Genomic DNA, 17,649 nt, shown 5'->3' with positions numbered 1-17,649 from the left:
CTGGGAGTTATTTTGAACCCTGGATTTAATGGTCTCGTTTCCCCCCACCCAAACCTTTGTCCTCCCCCCAATAAGACAATTAAATCCAAGGTGTAGCTACACCACCATCTCCCATGTGCCACAGAGAACAGGAAGAAATAGCTATTTGGCATTCCAGGGCTGGGGAGAACTCAGAAGTCAGAGGCAACAGGGAACTGCTAGGCTTCTCTTTCTCTTCTTGCTTCCTCCGGTTTTTCCAAACACGCCAAGCTCTTTTTAAAAAAGTTACCCCCTGCTCAGGCAGCTTCTCAAGCAACTGCCATTTGCCACTGTCTGTTTCAGTTCCTGCATCGTTGGGAGGGGAACTAAGAGCTTTTCTACGCGAAGCATTTATTGTTATTCCCCACTCATTGGTGTTAAGACGATGGTGTGATCCACCAGTCTCGCTTCCTTGTCTAATCGGCACTTTTGGTGAGTATTTTTAAATGCCGCATTAAATTGTGAAAGCGAAAGAAAGTATGATTTCCGCTTGTGTATTTGCACTATTCCGCAGTGCCACCTAGAGGTTATATGGCGGAAAAGCAGGAAAGGAAACGCTCCTCGTGGAACACCCAGATCTCAATTTTGTGACAAAGCCGAAAGGAGATGCAGTGAATTAACAGCCTCGTGTAGAAAAACTCTAAAGCAGGCTAGAGTACCAGAAAGAAATGCCATTGCAGAAGAAAAGCAGGGTGGTTGCACAGCTAGTGAGGAACTAACTCGAGAAAATCGAGCCGCCTCAGGGATGTGGGTGTCCATCTGTGCAGGGGTGACGGTACGCCGACCCACAAAGGGTGAAGTTGCGTTTTTTGTCTTCCGCAAAAGGGAAGATGCAACGATTGTGTGACTCTGGAAACCACGTTACGCAAGGAAGGGGCGTGCTTGTGCGGGCAACTTTTGAGCCGCCCCTGCCCTTCGTGAGTTGTTGATGCAGATTCTCAGAAAGGTACCAGAAACCAGTAGTCCCGAGAAATGCGTACCTTTCCCTCCCAGGGGCAGGAAGCCAGGCTTCCCTTCGCTTTCTCGCTGACTCAGGGACTTCCTCAAATGAAATGTCACTGGCTTGTCGCTGGCACATATTTTGCAATCGCGCCCGGTCGGGCCTCAGCCTCATTCGGGACCCATGAAGGGTGCCTTGCGTAAGTTCTCCGAAACGTGGAGCCGGCAATGTCTCTCCCGGCATTTGTTTGTGCTGGTGGCGTACCTCCCGTTCTGCCGTTGCAACGGGGCTTCTGCCAAGTCCCGAATCCCCTCCGCTGGATTGCACCCCGAAATGTCTGCAAAAGAAACACGACAGCCGTTCGCAAAGCGTACGTTGGCCATCGCCTGACTATCCTGGCCTTGCAAAGTTCATTAGCACCTGTCATGGGGCAAGAAATGACGCTCGCATGCAAGCCAGCTGACATCTTGAGGCCTTGACGCTCTCCCTTTGCAGGAAGTTTCTAGGCCTCGTGAGGAAGGAGAGAAGACCGAGGGTGTTTTTCTGCGAAACCAGAGAGTTTCAGCTATTGGCCAATATAGTAATGTAATAAATAAAATAAAAAGCTGGTGGATGGCTACCTGGCTGACCTCTCCTATCTTGCGCGGTTGCCTTCCTCTCTTTGGGTTGTATCCCATGTGAGTCCTACTTAGAGTAGACCCCTGGAAACAAATGGGACTTGTTAGACTTTTGCTTCCTTCCTTCCGCCTGCCTCTCTCCCTGGCAGGTATCCACCAACCTGCTCCCCTTCCTGGTTCGCTCCCTGCTCTTCCGGCATCACCATCCCGTTCCTCTTGCCTTCCAGTTGATGGCTGCCATCCCCGCTGCCGGATCCGGCCCTCCTCGAGGAGCGGCAGAGCTCAGGCACAGCCTGTCTCCCTCCGCCATGTCCGAGCTAGAGGACGATGACGAAACGTGTTGGAATAATCTGGAGAACTTCCGGGTCAAGCTGATTTCGGTGGTCGACCCTTCCAGGATTACGCCTTACCTCCGGCAGTGCAAAGTCATAAACCACGACGACGAGGAACAAGTACTCAACGACCCCAGCCTGGTGATCAGGAAAAGAAAAACGGGTATGGATTTACTTACTTTTGTATTTATTTAATCAATTAAAGTCTCGTTAATGCCACACCTCGGCCAAAGAGGGTCCCGGAGCGGCTTACGTGCAATCAGAAAATCAAAGCAATCCCTGGGTGCAAGCTGACCATCTAAAAAGACACAACGCACGAGGAAAAAGAGTGGAGGAGGGAAGAGGGGGGAAATGAAGCAATCTTTCAGCTGGGCTGTTTTAATGTTCTGTTGGTGTGGGTGTGTGAGTGGGTGTGTGTGTGGCACTTTCCCAAGTACTCAAATCTCAGGCACTTTCTGTGAGTTATCTGTACAACAGCTTTGGGACCAGGGCCAATTTGGGAAAGTTTGGCAGACACCACTTGTACATTGTCAAATGTTGGTTTGTTTGCTTGATTGTTTTGGCCGTATCCATGAGGTCTGGGAACATGCTTGCGACTCCAGGTGGGCTGGAATGTGCCCACAGGGGCGATGGGGTTCAATGCCCCTGGAGTAAACACACACAGCGTTGGCCAAAGCCTCCAGTGTACCGAGATGGCAAAACCGTGTGGTGCCTCCCTCCATTTGCCGTCACTGCCCTCGGCCCTCACTGACCTTCGGATATTTTGTGCTAAGCGCCTCTTTGTTCTAAATCTGCAGGGGTCCTCCTGGATATTCTCCAAAGGACAGGCCAGAAAGGTTTTGTGGCATTCCTCGAGAGCCTGGAGTTGTACTACCCTCAGCTTTACAAGAAAATAACAGGTGAAGACCCCACCAGGGTCTTCTCCATGATTATAGGTAATATATTGATCTGATAGATTTTGGCGAACCTTCCATTGCAGCCCCCTTTCTTCAGAGGTTGTAACTAAGAGGCTGGCTTGCAGCTCCCTGCCTTACCGAGAGCCCTACGCTTCCTTTGCTGGGCATAATTTCTCAACTCCTTCACCACCTTCTTCTTTTTCTCCTCCTCCTCCACCTTCTTCTTCCTCATCTCCTCCTCCTCCTCCTTCTTCTTCTTCTTCTCCTCCTCCTCCTCCTCCTCCTCCTCCCATTATTCTTTTCCACCTTCTTCTTCATCTCCTCCTTCTTCCACTTCTTCACCTTCATCTTTACCTTCACCACCTTCTTCTCCTCCTCCTCCTTCGCCCTCTAGCCCACAAATCTTTCCCTGTTCCGCAGATACGGCCGGAGAGTCCAGCCTGACAGAACTGCTGATGAGCGAGATCTCGAAGCTCCAGGGCGCCATCTGGGAAGAGAGGCGGAAGGTCCAGGAGCTAAACCTGGTGCTCGGCACCAAGGAGGACCTCATCAAGGAGATGCGGGTGAGGGACAGCGTCCTGCGCAAACACCAGGAGCGGGCGCAGAAGATGAAGGAGGAGAGGGACAACCTCAGCAAGGAGCTGAAGCTCTGCAGAGACGAGAACTACGAGCTGGCCATGAGCTACGCCAAGCAGAGCGAGGAGAAGAACGTGGCCCTGATGAAGAATCGGGACCTGCAGCTGGAGGTGGGCCTCTCCGCCCTTCCTTGCTAGCGGAGGAGATCAGAGAGGTGTTACCAATGGGGATGCAGATGAGAGAGAGAGAGAGAGAGAGAGAGAGAGAGTGGACCAGACCTTCAGCGAGCTCCGTGCTGCTCTTCCTGCCACAGAACAGGGGTGGGGAACGTTTCCATCCCGAGGGCCGAATTCCATTCCAGAGAAGCTCTCGAGGGCCGCATTCCATGGTGGGCGGGGCCAAAAATAAAATAAATGCCAGTATCTTTTTCACTAAAGATCTGAAGGTTTGGGGAAAAAACCAGGGCTGGGGTACGGGGACATCCCCCCGCCTAAATTTCCCCCAAAAATAATCCCTGGGGAGAAAAAAAGAACCTGTTTGTCAGAACCCTCTGACAACACAGTTTATTTCTCTCCCCCATCGGCACGTGGATATCAGCCTGCCCAGTTGAGGTGAACAGATGACGGGGGTTCGTGTCCGCGAAACCTCCTGCCAGAACGAATTTGGGAATCTTCAAGGATGCGCTCCGACGCACGTTTAGACAGGGAAAAAAGTTCTGTGTGCAGCTCCCAGCGTTCTCCAGGTTGTTTGGGGGGAAGGCTGGGAGTTGTGGGGCTTCTTTTTCTGTGGCCTAAGTTGCCACGAAGCTCTTTGCTGGTTTTGCTGCAACAGCCGCAGCGCGAGGCTTCAGCTCCTGTGGAATCAGTTGTGGCGCTTGGCCAACTTTTAGCTGTAAAGCTGCACGGTTCTGCCCCTGGGTTTCAGAGGGACCTTCGGCAAGGCACCCTCCATGGCCGCCCTCAGTGAGGCCCCCTTCTCAGCGCCATGCTCACCAGCTGCTCCTCCTTCTCCTCCTCCTCATGGCTGCCACTGGCTTACTTGGCAGCCAGAGATCCAGGGGGCCGCAGTGTCTCCTGCTCCTCCTCCTCCTCGCCACCTCCGTTACCTGGGCCAGAGTGGGAGATGGCAGGGGAACAAGCAGGTGGGAATGGGGAGGAGGAGGAGGAGGAGGAGCAGCTCCAGGGGGATCCCATCAATGGGCCCCTCCAGGGCTGTGGGCCCTTGGCGCCTGCCCCCTCATGCTGACCCTCGGCGCCCCCTCTGACCCTGCAAGCTTCCTCAGCCCGGACGCACACCATTCATTCCCTGGAAGTCACTTTGGCGTTTTGTTTCCGCTGCGCTTCATGCCTCTCTCCGTTTCTCTCCCCCCCCCCCTCCACCCCGCCTGGCAGATCGACTCCCTGAGGCACAGTTTGATGAAAGCCGAGGACAGCTGCAAGCTGGAGCGGAAGCACACGCTGAAGCTGAAGCACGCCATCGCGCAGCGGCCCAGCCACGAGGCGGTGTGGGAGATCCAGAGGGAGAAGGAGCTGCTCTTGGCCAGGAACAAGGAGCTGGAGAGCACGCTGCAGGTCTCTTGGGGCCGGGGGCGCGGGGACCCCCGGGGGGAACTGCAGCCTCTCCGCCAGGCGGCTCCTTCCGCCGGCCTTGGAGCTTAGCAGAGCGTTTCGCCGTCCACCCCCCCTTCCCCCCCCCTGCCCCATGAAACCGCACAACCAACCTGCGAGGTAGGCCAGTATTATTCCCACGGCCACGAGCAAGGTTAGACCTGGAGTGGCTGTCCATGAGCCGGCAAAGGGAATGACGGGCCAGAGCCAGGAGTTGAAGGCTCCCGTTTTTTTGCTTGTTTTAAGAAGTGGGCTTCTAGTCCCTGTGGTTTTTGAGGGAAGCCTACGGGGATGGGGTGGGGCGGGGGTACCGCAAAGCCTGCTTGAAGGTTAAGCAAATATATGGGAAGGGGGATGTGAGTGAAAATCCTGGGATCAGAAAGCGAGGGATCTACTAAATAAAGCCCAAGTAACGGGATGCCAGTTGGCGTGAGTGACTGCAAAGCCGTTGGTGTGTTTTCCCCTGCTGGTTGTGGGTCAAAACAGGGATGGCCACATCAGCTGAGCAAATGGCTGGGGGGGGGGGGGATGGACAGACGCGCAGGGGTTCGAGTCTCCACTCAGCCATGGAAGCTCACTGGGTGACTACCTCACAGGGCTGTTGTGAGGATAAATTGGAGAGGAGGTGCCTGGAAGCAGCCTTGGGCTCCTTTGGAGGGAAAAGACGGGATATAAATGTAGTAGCAATAATAATTAAAATAAATGACAACGGGAGGGTCTCCCAGCAGCAGAGAGGACCGTCTTCCGTGCCACCTAGCTCTGCCCCGTTCATCTTCCTCTTTCCGCCACGCTCCTAGGTCACCAAGAAAGGCAGCTCTGGCAAGGACAGCGTCTCCACCCAGGCTCTGGAGGCGGAGCGGAGGCGCATGCTGGGCGAGCAGCAGGAGCTGGTCAACGCCATCTACGACGTGCGCCAGGCGCTCCGGCGGACGGAGGACACGAGGGACAAAGTGAGCTCACCCTGGAGGGCGCCTGTGCGTCACATGAGGCTGTGGGCCCCACTACACCTCTCTGTCTTGGGCACAAACACAGAGCAGTGGAGAGATCTGGCAATAGCCGTGTCTTCTAGATGGACCCTGGGTCTGGTCCAGCATCAGGGCTCTTCTGAGGTTCTTATATTCGAGGCAGTAAGCCTGTGTGCGCCAGTGGCTGGGGAACATGGGCGGGAGGGTGCTGTTGCACCATGTCCTGCTTGTTCATCCCTGGCCGACGGCTGGTGGGCCACTCTGTGAACAGAGTGCTGGGCTAGATGGACCCTGGGTCTGGTCCAGCATCAGGGCTCTTCTGAGGTTCTTAAGTTCTCCTCCTCCCACCCCCCTCTAAAAAAAACCCTGCCCTACCATGCCTAATGCCCGCAGATACTCCTTAAACCCACCTGTGTGTTTCTCGATAGCTTGTAGAAGAGAAGGAGACGTTGGAGCTGAGCTGTATATCTCTGCAGAACGATAACCAAATTTACCAGGATCGCATCGAGGCCATCTTGAAACAGATGGACGAGGTGGCCGCCGAAAGGGATCAGGTACGTCTGGGGCCATTTGGAATTTTCGGCACATTTGGAATTTGGGGCGTGTCGTGGGGGCTCTCACAAAATGGCTGCCATGGGGAAGGTGGGGTTTGCCCGTTTTCAATAGGGTTTGCGTGGTGGGCATGGCCGGACACAAAATCCCTGCTTTATACTTCCCCCACATCCTAGCCAGGGGACTCCAAGTGGGGTTGAGGGAGTGTTGTGGGCGCTCTCTCAAAATGGCTGCCTTGACCATTCTGGGGAAGTTATGGGGGGTGCATTCCAGTGGTGGGAGGAGCCGACGGCAAAAGGGGCGTGGCTAACACCACCCGCCCCTTTTCGCTCAATGCTTCCGCTGCCGCCATTTGCGCCTTCGGGGAGGCATCTCAACCTCTTCGCAAGGAGGAAGCAGCGCGCGAAGGCTTGGCGGTCGAGGCGAGGGGCTGTGCGGCCACCCGGAGAGCTCTGGCGGGCCGGATTTGGCCCGGGGCTTGACGCTCCCCACCCTCTTTCCCTCCCTCGACCCCCGCCAGGCCCTCCTGACCCAAGAGGGCTTCCACAAGCAGTACTCCAAGAGCCTGCGGGACAAGGACCTCTACCGGAAGCAGATCCGGGAGCTGGGCGAGCGCTGCGACGAGCTGCAGCTGCAGCTGTTCCAGAAGGAGGAGCAGCTGCTCCGCGCCGAAGCCAAGCTGAACCGCCTGCGGCGCCTCGATCCCTCCGCCTTGGTGGGTCCTCGGCCGAGCGGCGGGCGGGGGGCCGCTTCCACCCCCGGGGCCCCAATTCCATTGCGGAGGAGCTTCTGGGGGTGGGCGGGGTGATGGGGGAAGAGGCGGAGCCAAAGCTGCATAGCATGCCGGCCTCCCGTAGCTTATTACTCTCTCCACCTTCAGAGAGACATTTCAGCCTTTTAGAATGGTGGGGAAAACTTTACAAAGGGGGTAGGGGCAGGGCCAAGGGAAGGGGGCGGGGCCGCCTCGGGAACCCGAGGATTGGGCCCCTGGGTCTGACTTTCCCCACCCTGGTACTACAACGACTTGGTCCCCAATGCTTTAGGGCAGCCTTCCTCAAGCTGGGGCGCTCCAGATGTGTTGGACTACAACTCCCAGAATGCCCCAGCCAGCTGGCTGGGGCATTCTGGGAGATGCAGTCCAACACATCTGGAGCGCCCCAGGTTGAGGAAGGCTGCTTTAGGGAATGTGATTTCTTTCAGAGTATTCTTGTTCATTGAAGCACTGGGGTTGCTTTTTATTGAATGCGTCCGACTGAACTTTTGCTCTCGCTGCCATTCACGCCTTAGTAACTGGGGTGGGATTGACTGAACTCAATGTAGGGCTGCCCTGTACAGGAATGTCCGGCGGTCCAGACTGCAGCCTTTGTAGAGCAGGAGGGAGGCTCGGGTCCATTCTAAATATCGCTCCACCCCCCGCCCTGCCCACTCACCCGGATCCTGTCCTTAGGCAGTGCTTTCTCTGAGCATCTGAGCCCTGGTGCATAACTTCGTTTTTTCCCCATTGTCGCTGCCTAACTCCTTTCCAATTCACGTCTTCCCATTCCAGACGTCAGACCTTGAAGAAACCTCATCCAGAAGCTCCCAAGAAGTGAGTTGCGTTTCATTAAAATCCCACTGCTGACACCATGTCTCTAGAACATTTACCCACCTATAGCCTAAAACTTCCAAATGGCTACTTGGGATTATTTGGAGGTTTTAGAAGAAAAATATATATAAGAATTTCCCCTTATAAAGAGGTTTTCCTGAAATGCGTCGGGAACAATGCCTTTTTTGGTTTTGTTTGAGAGGTCCTTAGGACCGCAATAAGTTTCTCATATTTACAATAAATTTACAACATATGGGGAGGGTGGTGGTGGCTATTTGGGTGTGTGTATGGATTAGTGGAGGCTGGTGTCTCAGATGTCAGTGGGGCGGTGAATCCGCTCCGGGTTTCAGCCGGAACCAGTCAGAACTCTAAAGAATCTGTACAAGGTGCGGACAGCTCCTTTAGAATTCTGACTGGTTCCGACTGAAACCCAGAATGGATTCACTGCCCCACTGACATCCGAGTCACCAGCCCCCACTGAAAGACCCATCTGAAGGTTCTGGAAATTGACCCTCAGGCCCCACAACCCCGCCGCCGCCTATAACCTAAGCGCTGGCCCTCTTGCTGGTGATAAACTGAGGATCCTTGACTAATCTTCAGTTCTGTGACTGCTAGAAAAAGACATGTGCAGAGTTTTGATTGCATCTGCAGAATTCCTTCAGAAAACAGCCCGCTTTTCTCCCCGGTCTCTTCGTGTTTCCTTGGTGGGAAATGAGGAAAGGATCATCAGTAACATGCATGCACAAAAAGAAGCTATTCTCCCTGCTCACCCCCTCTGTTTTTCTTGCATGAAGCTGACTCCCCATGGAAATGTAGACGAAGATGGGAAAGGCGCTGAAAAAAGTAAGTTGCTTTTATGTCACCCGGTGTGGTTTTCCCTCTCTGCTTAAGTCAGAGGTGCAGGACTTCAAGGCGGGGGGGTGGGTTAGGGTTCAGAAGTATCATTGATCAAAACTAAAAAGACAAGTCTCCTAGTTCTGAATACACTTTGGTTCCGCACAGGCATAATATTTTGACTAGCAAGTAATAACTGGCCAGTGAATCTGCATTTTGTTTATTGTCTCTCTCTGTTTTTCCTCCACGTTCTCAGAAGAATGCTCCGACATTCAAGACCAGCAGTTCAATTCTCTGGGAAATATCTCGCTTCCTCAATCACCACAGGTTTTTGTTTATTTTAACCTTCTATAACCCATTCATAAAAATGCAACGAAAGACCAAAACTCGACAAAATATAAAATACAACAATAAACAAAGTATAGCATTCATTTTTTAAAAAAAGGAGTTATATATTGGTTTCAAGAAAAGCAGACCAAATATTCACATAGTTATCCACTCGCAAGTCGCGCCTATATAACACCCGTTCAAATGTTGATAACTTTGCAAAGTCCTCAATCCATTGTTATGGGAGGTGAGCATTTCTCCTTCCAGCGTGATAGTTTAAATCTTTTGGCTGTCATAAGGGGCTCTGAAGATCCATTTGTGCTGACCATGTGTTAACTTCCAAGAAGCCGGTAGGTAGTTTAGGAGGGCAGGCACATCGTTCCATATTAAAGACTGTTCCAGTACAAAGTTTATCCTTATTATAACTTCCTCCCCAAAGGAGGCAACTACGGCGCATTGGCAAAACATATGAATTAAAGAAGCGTGAGGTGCATTACATCTCCAACAGTTATGCAATTTGGAGAGATCCTTATTGAAAAGGCGTTGTGGAGTCCAATAAACCCAAAACAAGATTTTTGGCTGAATAGGACGTAGCCTGAGATCCGTAGGAGCTTCAGATACAGATGCTTCGGCAACAATCCATCGATGAGGCAAAACAGGACCCATGAGGGCTGGAAACGTGCTTCTCAGCGCCTCCCTAAATACCAAGCATGTAGAATGATATAAGACACAGACAGCCTTCCCCCACCTGACACCCTCCAAATGGGTTGGACTACAAATCCCATCATCCCCAACCAGCACGGACCCGATGTAGAACCTTGAGCTCCGCGCTGGCAGTTCAGGGTCTCGCCTGCCCAGTCGGTTGGTTCTCTTGCAATTTAGCGGAGTGGCTTTGGGCTGCCGCCCGCTCAAAGTCTTCAGGCCCTGGTTTTGCTTTGCTTTTCCAGGATGGTGACCACCTCAACGGGGATATGGCGGAGAAAGGGCGCCGCCGGATGAAGGACAGCTTTGAGCACTACCAGAGGTAACGCCCCCCATGCCAGTTTCTTGATGCAAATCTTTACCCCTGAGACGGGCAAAAATATACAGGCGAGCTTATTGCTGCTAAGGTTGGAGTGCACAACCTGGGGGCCGCATCCCACTCTCGGGGGCCGCATCCCACTGGTGGGCGGGGCCAAAGGGGGGAAACTACTGAACCATGGGTGGTTGGTGGAAAGGGGTTGCAGCCAGGGGAAGGGGATCTGGATTGGGACCCCAGGTGGGCCAGGTTTGTCCCCAGACCTGAGATGCTACCTCTGTGGCTTAAGGGAAAACACAGTCTGGGAGCATGGTAGGTTCTAATGATTTCTGCTAAACTTAAAGGCGTTGCTAGGTTTTGCTAACCCGGGACTTGTGCGTGAGCAGAGCTAGAGAAATGCTCCCCCCTTTTGCAGCCTGCACCTCCCAACATTTCGCGGTGACCGTGAGAGAGGGGGACCCATGGAAGATGGGATGGGATGGGTCGGCTTGGCTGGTGATGATGAATTAGATGGTTTTATTGGGCCATGGGGCTGGTGGGCACCCCTCCCTCTAAAGACACACCCGGAACCCTCCCTTGCAGAAAGAGGGCCCTGAGAAGAGCCCAGAAGGGCAAATACCACGCCGTGGACTGGGAAAACACGTCGGGGAGCGACAACACGGACACCGAGGGCTCCTGACAGCGTCGGCCTCCGGTCAACCAGGCGTCGTCCTTCTCATTCCCAAGGAACGTGGAGGATACCCAGTTGACCGTTCTCTTTGGACTGAGTAGCATTTAAAAGGCATCTCGCCCGATGAAGAGATCTGGAGATCTCAAAACCTTGCACAGTTTTTGTGGTTGTTAATCATAATCATAATCGGGTTACAAACAGGTTTAATCTCTAGTCCTGTCGAACCGTAGTGGAGAAAGCAGTAAAAAGGAAGGAAGGGAAGGAAGGCAAGTCAAGGATAAGCATGACTGGGCACGCTTATCCCAAGAGGGGCCCACTGACAAGAAGTCCATGGAGTTGTGCCTCCTCCTGCCCTTTGCAACTGGCTTGTTCACCTGCCTCTTGCTTTGGTTCAGGCAACGGAGGTGGTGAGGAGGAGGAGCAGGAGACGCCGCAGCCTCCTGGCTCCCTGCCTGCCAATGCAGTGTAGAGGAAGAGACGCTGGTGACCATGGCGGGGAGAAAGTGCCTTGCCCAAGGGCACCCAGAAACCTGGAGACGGCAGCCCTGATTATATACAGCCCCTCTTTCTCTCGGACTCTGTTTGGACTTGACAGCAGGGAGCGAAAGAGCAAGGCACACTCATTGCATTAGCAAAGGCGGAGATTAGTGTTGCACCCGCACTTGGGTAAAGGTGGGCAAAATCTGCATTTGGTTCTCTCAAGGTGAGCAGGGTCATGAACTGGGAATCCTTGAACACATCACACACAGAGTGTTGGGCAGAGGAAGGTCAGGTCCACATTAGGGGGTTGCAAACATGTCCAGATGTGTTGGACTACGTTTCCCAGCATTCCTAGCTGGGGGGTGCTGGGAGGTGTAGTCCAACACATCTAGAGGACGTCAGGTTGGGGAATGCTGATGCCGAAGCTGGCACTAAAAGGGCTCTGCGTGAAGTTCAGCATAATTAACCACGTGGAAATGTGATTTAGTTGGTAATCCTGTGCGTGTTGAGACAAAAAAAAAAGTCCCACAACTCCCAGGCTGGGGAACGCTAGGACTTTTCTGTCTAAAAATGCATAGGGTTGCGTCCTTATTTATTTGGGGGTGTGTGTGCTCTCTTGTGCTTTTGTCCCACGGCTTTATTGCTGTTACGTGGTTGTTTTGAATTGTTTTAGCTTCTTCGTAAGTCATCCTGGCGGAGCGGCGATGCATGAAGGGCTGGGCCAGGGGCTTTTCAAATAAATAAATAAAACAAATGGAGCATATTATTTCTTTTCTGTTTGGTTTTGGAAACCCCATGCAAACACGGTTGCTTTAACTGCCCGCCCACCTACCCCCCGGTAAATCCACGATCTACATTTACGGTAGTAATTTCATTTAATTCAATGAAACTCAGGAGTTCCAGCGGGAAGGATTTGCACGGAGGAGAAATCACAGCTGGGGAGGGGGGAAGAAGAAGGGAGAAGGAGAAGAAGAAGAAGAAATAATTTCTTACCTGCCTCTCCACTTGGATCAAGGCAGGGAACAACAGTGAATACTAAACACATTAAAAACTGATTAAAAAACATTCTAAAATTTCACCGGACAGGCCTGCCGGAATAGATCAGTCTTTATTCCTTTTGTAAATGCTAAAAGACTGTCAAGGTTTAATATGAGTTGCAACCCCAACACACACGCCCCAGATCTGACCCAAGAACCGCCCAGAGAGCTTCGGCTATTGGGCGATATAAAAATGAAATAAATAAATAAGCTATTAAACACATTTCACTTGGTGCAAATCATCATCATCATATTTATTCTTTTTATAATAAGTTATACCTATTTTTAAGTTATATAAATGCATACTTAAGTTATATATTCAGTTTATTGTTTTATGTGTTGTTATGTTATACTATTTACTATTATTCATTTATTTTTTAATTCATTTATTATTATTTATTTATTTAGAGTATTTTTATCCCGCACGTCAGCCAAAAGGCTCTCGGAGCGGCTTACAATTTATCAATAAAGAAGGCTGACATTCCAAAAAAAAGACATGACACACAAGGAAAAGGGGATGGGGAGGGAAGAGGGAGAAAATAAAAAGAAATGAGTTTATTTATTTATTTATTTATTTAAAGCATAAAGGAGACTGTTTAGGATGGTGGGAAATATTTAGTAATAAATATTACCATATTTATGATATTATATTAGCATTTACTATATTAATTAGTATATGATGATGATGATGTGTTGTTCTAAACCAGCCTTCCTCAACCTGGGGCGCTCCAGAGGTGTTGGACTACAACTCCCAGAATGCCCCAGCCGCGCTGAGGGGAGGAGGAGGAGGAGGAAGGCCTTTCCCGCCTGCCCTTAGTTAAGATGGCGGCCGCGGCCTGCTCTCTGTTGCTGAGGCGCCCCGGCGTCGCCGCTGCCGCCGCCGCCGGAGCCGCCAGTGCGCTCCTGGGCCGCCGGGTGTGGCGGGGTCTCGGCGGCCCGCTGTGGCGCTTGGCTCCGGCGGCCTCGTTGCTTGCCGCGACTCCCCGGCGGCGGGGCCTGAGCCTAAGCCTGGGCGGCGGATCACGACACGCGGAGGAGCAGCCGTCCGTGAAGGCCGCAGCGCACTATAGGCTGGTGTACACGTGTAAGGTGCGTGTTTGTGTGTACGGACGGATACGCGGCGGGGGAGACCGAAGGGAAACCTGAGGGGGGCGCGGCCTGTGAGTGGTGAAGCCTGGGCGGCCATCTTGGGACCTGGCAAAGAAACCTTCTGCCAGGCTCAGCTTTCCCCAACCTGGTCCCGCCCAGATACGTTGGACTACAATTCCCAGAACTCCGCAGCGGGAGGATGATGGGAGTTGCAGTCCTGCACATCTGGAGGGAACCAAGTTAGAGAAAGCTCAAAGACAAAAGGCTGCGACAGGGAGGGAAATGATCAGACTCTACTTTCCCCAACCTGGTGCCCTCCAGGGGTGTTGGACTACAACTCCCAGCACTTTGCCTTACAAAGAGTAATCTTGTATAAGTCTCTACCTTCAGGCTCATTATCTTAAAAGACACGGCACAAAAGGAAAAGCGTTGTGGCGGGATGAGGAAAGAAAGCAACACTCAGGCACCAGCTATTCTTCGTTTCTTAGCTTATGCAATAATATTGTCTATCTAAAATATAAAGCAATGTACTGGCTCCAAAGGAAAAGAGGTTTCCGTGCTGGCTCATCCAGACGACCACTTTTAAAGGAGTTTGTAATGTTGTGTTTGTGTTCTTTTTTCAGGTGTGCGGCACGCGGTCCGCCAAGACGATTTCCAAGGTGGCTTACCACAACGGCGTGGTGATCGTGAAATGCTCGGGCTGCAAAAACCACCACATCATCGCCGATAACCTGGGCTGGTTCTCAGACTTGGGTGGGAAAAGGTGAGCAGGGAAAAGGGACCGGAGACGTTGCCTTCCGTTAGGATTTCTGGTCCTTCGGCTGGGTGGGGGGGGCGAGAACCGGAACCTGTTCGAAGCTTGTGTCGATCTTTCGGTGTGTCTTTCGCAGATGCTGAACGGGCAGCCGTTTAGCAGGCAGATGTGCATTGCTTGGAAAAGCTTCACCTGCTCAACTTCTGTCTGCCAAGCCACTGTTAAAGACACAAGTGCGGTGTAGTGGCTAAAGTGTTGGACTGGGAGTCTTGAGATCCGGGTTCTAGTCCCCACTCAGCCATGGAAGTCCACTGGGTGACTTTGGGACAGTCAGACTCCCAGCCCAACCTACCTCGCAGGGTTGTTGTTGTGAGGATAAAATGGAGAGGAGGAAGAGGATGTAAATTGCCTTGGGTTCCTTGGAAGAAAAAAGTTGGGCTATAAATGCAATAAATAAACAAACAAATAAAGAGATCTGGAAGAAGAAGGAAAAACGGCGACAAATCACACCAGAATTTCCAGCTGTTCGAGCGGTCTTCCTCCAACCTGGTGCCCTCCTGATGTGTTGGACTGCAATTCCCATCATCCCCAGTCCAACACAGCAGGAGGGCCCCAGGTTGCAGGAAGCCAGAATTAGAGGAATGCAGCCTCCGCCTCGACTCTCCACTTTTAACGCGCCCTCGTTGTTCGTGATGCAGAAACATCGAGGAGATCCTGGCCGCCAAAGGGGAGAAAGTGAGGCGGGTCGTTGGTGAAGACGCTGTGGAGCTCCTACTCGAGGACGCGGAGCCGGTGGGACCCCCAAGCCAACACTTAGAAGGCGATGGAGAAAAAGACCCCAAATGACAGTGCTAAAGCTGGGATTGAAGGGGAAGGACACCCCCATTTGATACCCTCTTATTCCAACACATCCCCCCCCCTCGAAGAAAGCCTTCATTGAACTTACCTTGGTTAGGTGAATGTGTCTCTTCCAATCTCTTGGGGCTTAGATAAATCCCTGGAGGAGGAGGAGGAGGAAGAGGCAGCGGCGGAGGCTATCAAATGGCTACTAGTCCTGATGCCTCTATGCTATCTCCAGGATCAGAGGCAGTAGGCTTATGTGCACCAGTTGCTGGGGAACATGGGCAGGAAGGTGCTGTTGCAATCCTATCCTGCGTGTGGTTTTCCCGTGGGCATCTAGCTGGGCCCTGTGTGAACAGAGCACTGGGCTGGGGGGGGGGGCTTGGCCTGGGCCAGCATCAGGGCTGTTCTTAGGTTTATGTTCTTATCAGTTTCTAATTATTGAAAGGAGGCGTTTGTAAGGACCGATGCAGTTTTATTTGCACTTCGATAGCACGTGTGGAGGGAATGTGGATGAGGCAGAAAGGGCACCAACCTCTTCCAACGCCGAACTGGAGAGCTGGGGGGGGGGGGCTTTATCCACAGACCTGATGTTTTGCACCCCTGCTGTGTGGTGTGTGCGTGTGCGTGTATCCAACCACATGTGTGTGCGCATCGTAGTCCGACACATCTAGAGGGCACCATGTGGGGGAAGGCTGAGGTTGAGGCCTCTTCCTCCACCCCCCCAGGGCTGCATCCTGTCCCCCGTCACCTCCAAGGCGTAAAAGGCTGCCTAGGAGGAGCGTGGAGCCAACGCAGCCATTCTTCTCATTGTGGCAGAGGAAGAGATTGACGGGGACAAACTCTTCCAGTGCGGCAGGGCGGAGGGGAAAGCGATGCCGGGAGCCAAGTTCAGCTCTGAATCGTTGAAAACTCGGTGAGCCCCTGGGGTTGGAGCTAGATTTGCGCTGGGTCAGCTGCACTGGCGCTGGACGGCCTCTGCCCCCCGCTGAACAGGGTCAGCTGCCGTGTCGGAGAGAAAGCCCTCAAAATGGGGCAGAGGGGCCCTCTTTGAGCGGACCCCGCCCTCTTGAGGAAGGCAGATCCCGAATTCATCCCTTGGGTCTGTTCCGGCACGGCTCTTCTCACGTGCTTACGTTATGCTCGCCTGCACCGGAGGGTTGCTGAACCCGCCTTGCTTGAACCACAGGTCAATTCTGCCCTATTTCCACTAAAGCTCTTATCCAGCTTTGCCGGTCTCAGAAGGAGATCCTGGGATTGTACCCCGCTCCTGGGATGCGCGATTCCCCGCTCCCAACACCAGCAGGGGGCAGTCATGCAGCAAAAATGAAAAAGGGGGGCTGAGCTCTGTGGCCATTCTCACCCCCCCCCCAAAAGCAAGGGACAGGGTGGTCGTGGGCTTTAAGCTTAGAAGAAAGAGATTTCTCTCCGTGCACCAAAAAGTATTCCTGCCTACTGTTCTCAAACAGAAATGTTGAGCTTTTGCCCATTCTAGTAAGTTTCGCTTGTAAGTTTTTTCTTTCTCCCTGCTTGCAGTGAACCGCAAGAAGGATTGTTTGTACAAGTGGATCTGGGGGTGGGGGGGTGTTGGCCTAGCGGACCCCTGCCGCGAAGGGTCTGTGTAGCTCCCACTTGTTGAATGAGATGCATTGTCGTGGAAGCGTGAATCCCTGGTGGAGGGAAACGGAGTCACTGGCCCAGTGGCCCAGCAATAGAGGCAAACGGAAGAGTGGTTTTTAGGGCACCCTCAATAGGGCCCCCTCCCTCACCACCATGGTTACCCACACATGTCGTCCTTCTTCCTCCTCCTCCTCCTCCTGGACACCACTTGCTTGAGAGGCCGAGAGCGAGGAGGCCACGGTGTCTGCTCCTCCTCCTTCTCACAGCCTCCGTTGTCTGGGTCAGAGCAAGAAGCCGGATGGACAAGCAGGCTGCAGTGAGGAAGAGCAGGAGCACTCCAGGGGGCTCCTTTGTCGGTGGGCCCCTGCCGGGGTGTGGGTCCTGCCCCACCGTGCCAACCCTGGACAAGGGGGACCTTTTCTAGTGTGTTGCTGGTTGTTTTTTTCAGGCAAGGGAATTGATTTCGGCCCTCCGGCTAAAAGAGATTCAACACCTGAACTAAGAATTTACTGAAATGTTATTTTAACGTACTGCTCAGTATCCAGTAAGTTTCATCTGGGGCTGTAAATATTCTTGCTTCAAGGTCTGCCCATTTTAAGGGCTAATTTGCCTACAACGTGTGTTTCTGGCCTTCTGGAGTGCAGGGGAGAGACAGCTGGGTCTCAGCAGGAAGCGTTTCAAGGACATCCTTCTCCCAGCCGGCACCCTCTAGCCATCTTGGATTACAACCCCCATTATCCTCAACCAGCATGGGAAAGGCTGGTCCCGGTAGACTTCTCCTGCTGCTCCGATCCCTTCTGACTTCTTACTCAGCTCCGTTTTCGTATCCGAGGAGGATGAAATCAGGCCTACTCTCGCAGGTTGAGAAAATAAGAACTCCGAAGAGTTTGGA

At 52.7% G+C, this 17,649-nt stretch overlaps 2 protein-coding genes across 2 annotated transcripts; both read left to right on the top strand.

The window, feature by feature from the left end:
- The first annotated feature begins 1,805 nt into the window (after positions 1-1,805).
- CARD9 (caspase recruitment domain family member 9) lies at positions 1,806-11,921 on the top strand. The gene is made up of 12 exons (XM_063144528.1): positions 1,806-2,070; positions 2,705-2,842; positions 3,224-3,549; positions 4,771-4,950; positions 5,784-5,936; positions 6,380-6,505; positions 7,024-7,218; positions 8,050-8,091; positions 8,883-8,931; positions 9,179-9,249; positions 10,197-10,273; positions 10,850-11,921. Exons 1-12 carry the CDS (start codon positions 1,806-1,808, stop codon positions 10,944-10,946), a joined length of 1,719 nt encoding a protein of 572 aa, XP_063000598.1. The 3' UTR covers positions 10,947-11,921.
- A 1,355-nt stretch (positions 11,922-13,276) lies between these two features.
- Positions 13,277-17,334, top strand: DNLZ (DNL-type zinc finger). Its single transcript, XM_063144997.1, has 3 exons — positions 13,277-13,543; positions 14,167-14,306; positions 14,996-17,334. The coding sequence occupies exons 1-3, from the start codon at positions 13,277-13,279 to the stop codon at positions 15,141-15,143; spliced, it is 555 nt and encodes a 184-aa protein (XP_063001067.1). The 3' UTR covers positions 15,144-17,334.
- Positions 17,335-17,649: the final 315 nt, after the last annotated feature.

This window comes from Elgaria multicarinata, chromosome 19 (genome assembly GCF_023053635.1).
Source record: "Elgaria multicarinata webbii isolate HBS135686 ecotype San Diego chromosome 19, rElgMul1.1.pri, whole genome shotgun sequence".
Taxonomy (NCBI): Eukaryota; Metazoa; Chordata; class Lepidosauria; order Squamata; family Anguidae; genus Elgaria; species Elgaria multicarinata.
This window is presented reverse-complemented; position numbering and strand designations above follow the sequence as displayed.

Coding starts and splice junctions, on each gene's coding strand:
- CARD9 (XM_063144528.1), top strand. CDS start 1,806: ATGGCTGCCATCCCCGCTGCCGGATCCGGCCCTCCTCGAGGAGCGGCA. Junction 8,932..9,178: donor TGGGAAAGGCGCTGAAAAAA/GTAAGTTGCTTT, acceptor CCACGTTCTCAG/AAGAATGCTCCGACATTCAA. Junction 9,250..10,196: donor CGCTTCCTCAATCACCACAG/GTTTTTGTTTAT, acceptor TTGCTTTTCCAG/GATGGTGACCACCTCAACGG.
- DNLZ (XM_063144997.1), top strand. CDS start 13,277: ATGGCGGCCGCGGCCTGCTCTCTGTTGCTGAGGCGCCCCGGCGTCGCC. Junction 13,544..14,166: donor GGCTGGTGTACACGTGTAAG/GTGCGTGTTTGT, acceptor TTCTTTTTTCAG/GTGTGCGGCACGCGGTCCGC. Junction 14,307..14,995: donor TCAGACTTGGGTGGGAAAAG/GTGAGCAGGGAA, acceptor TTCGTGATGCAG/AAACATCGAGGAGATCCTGG.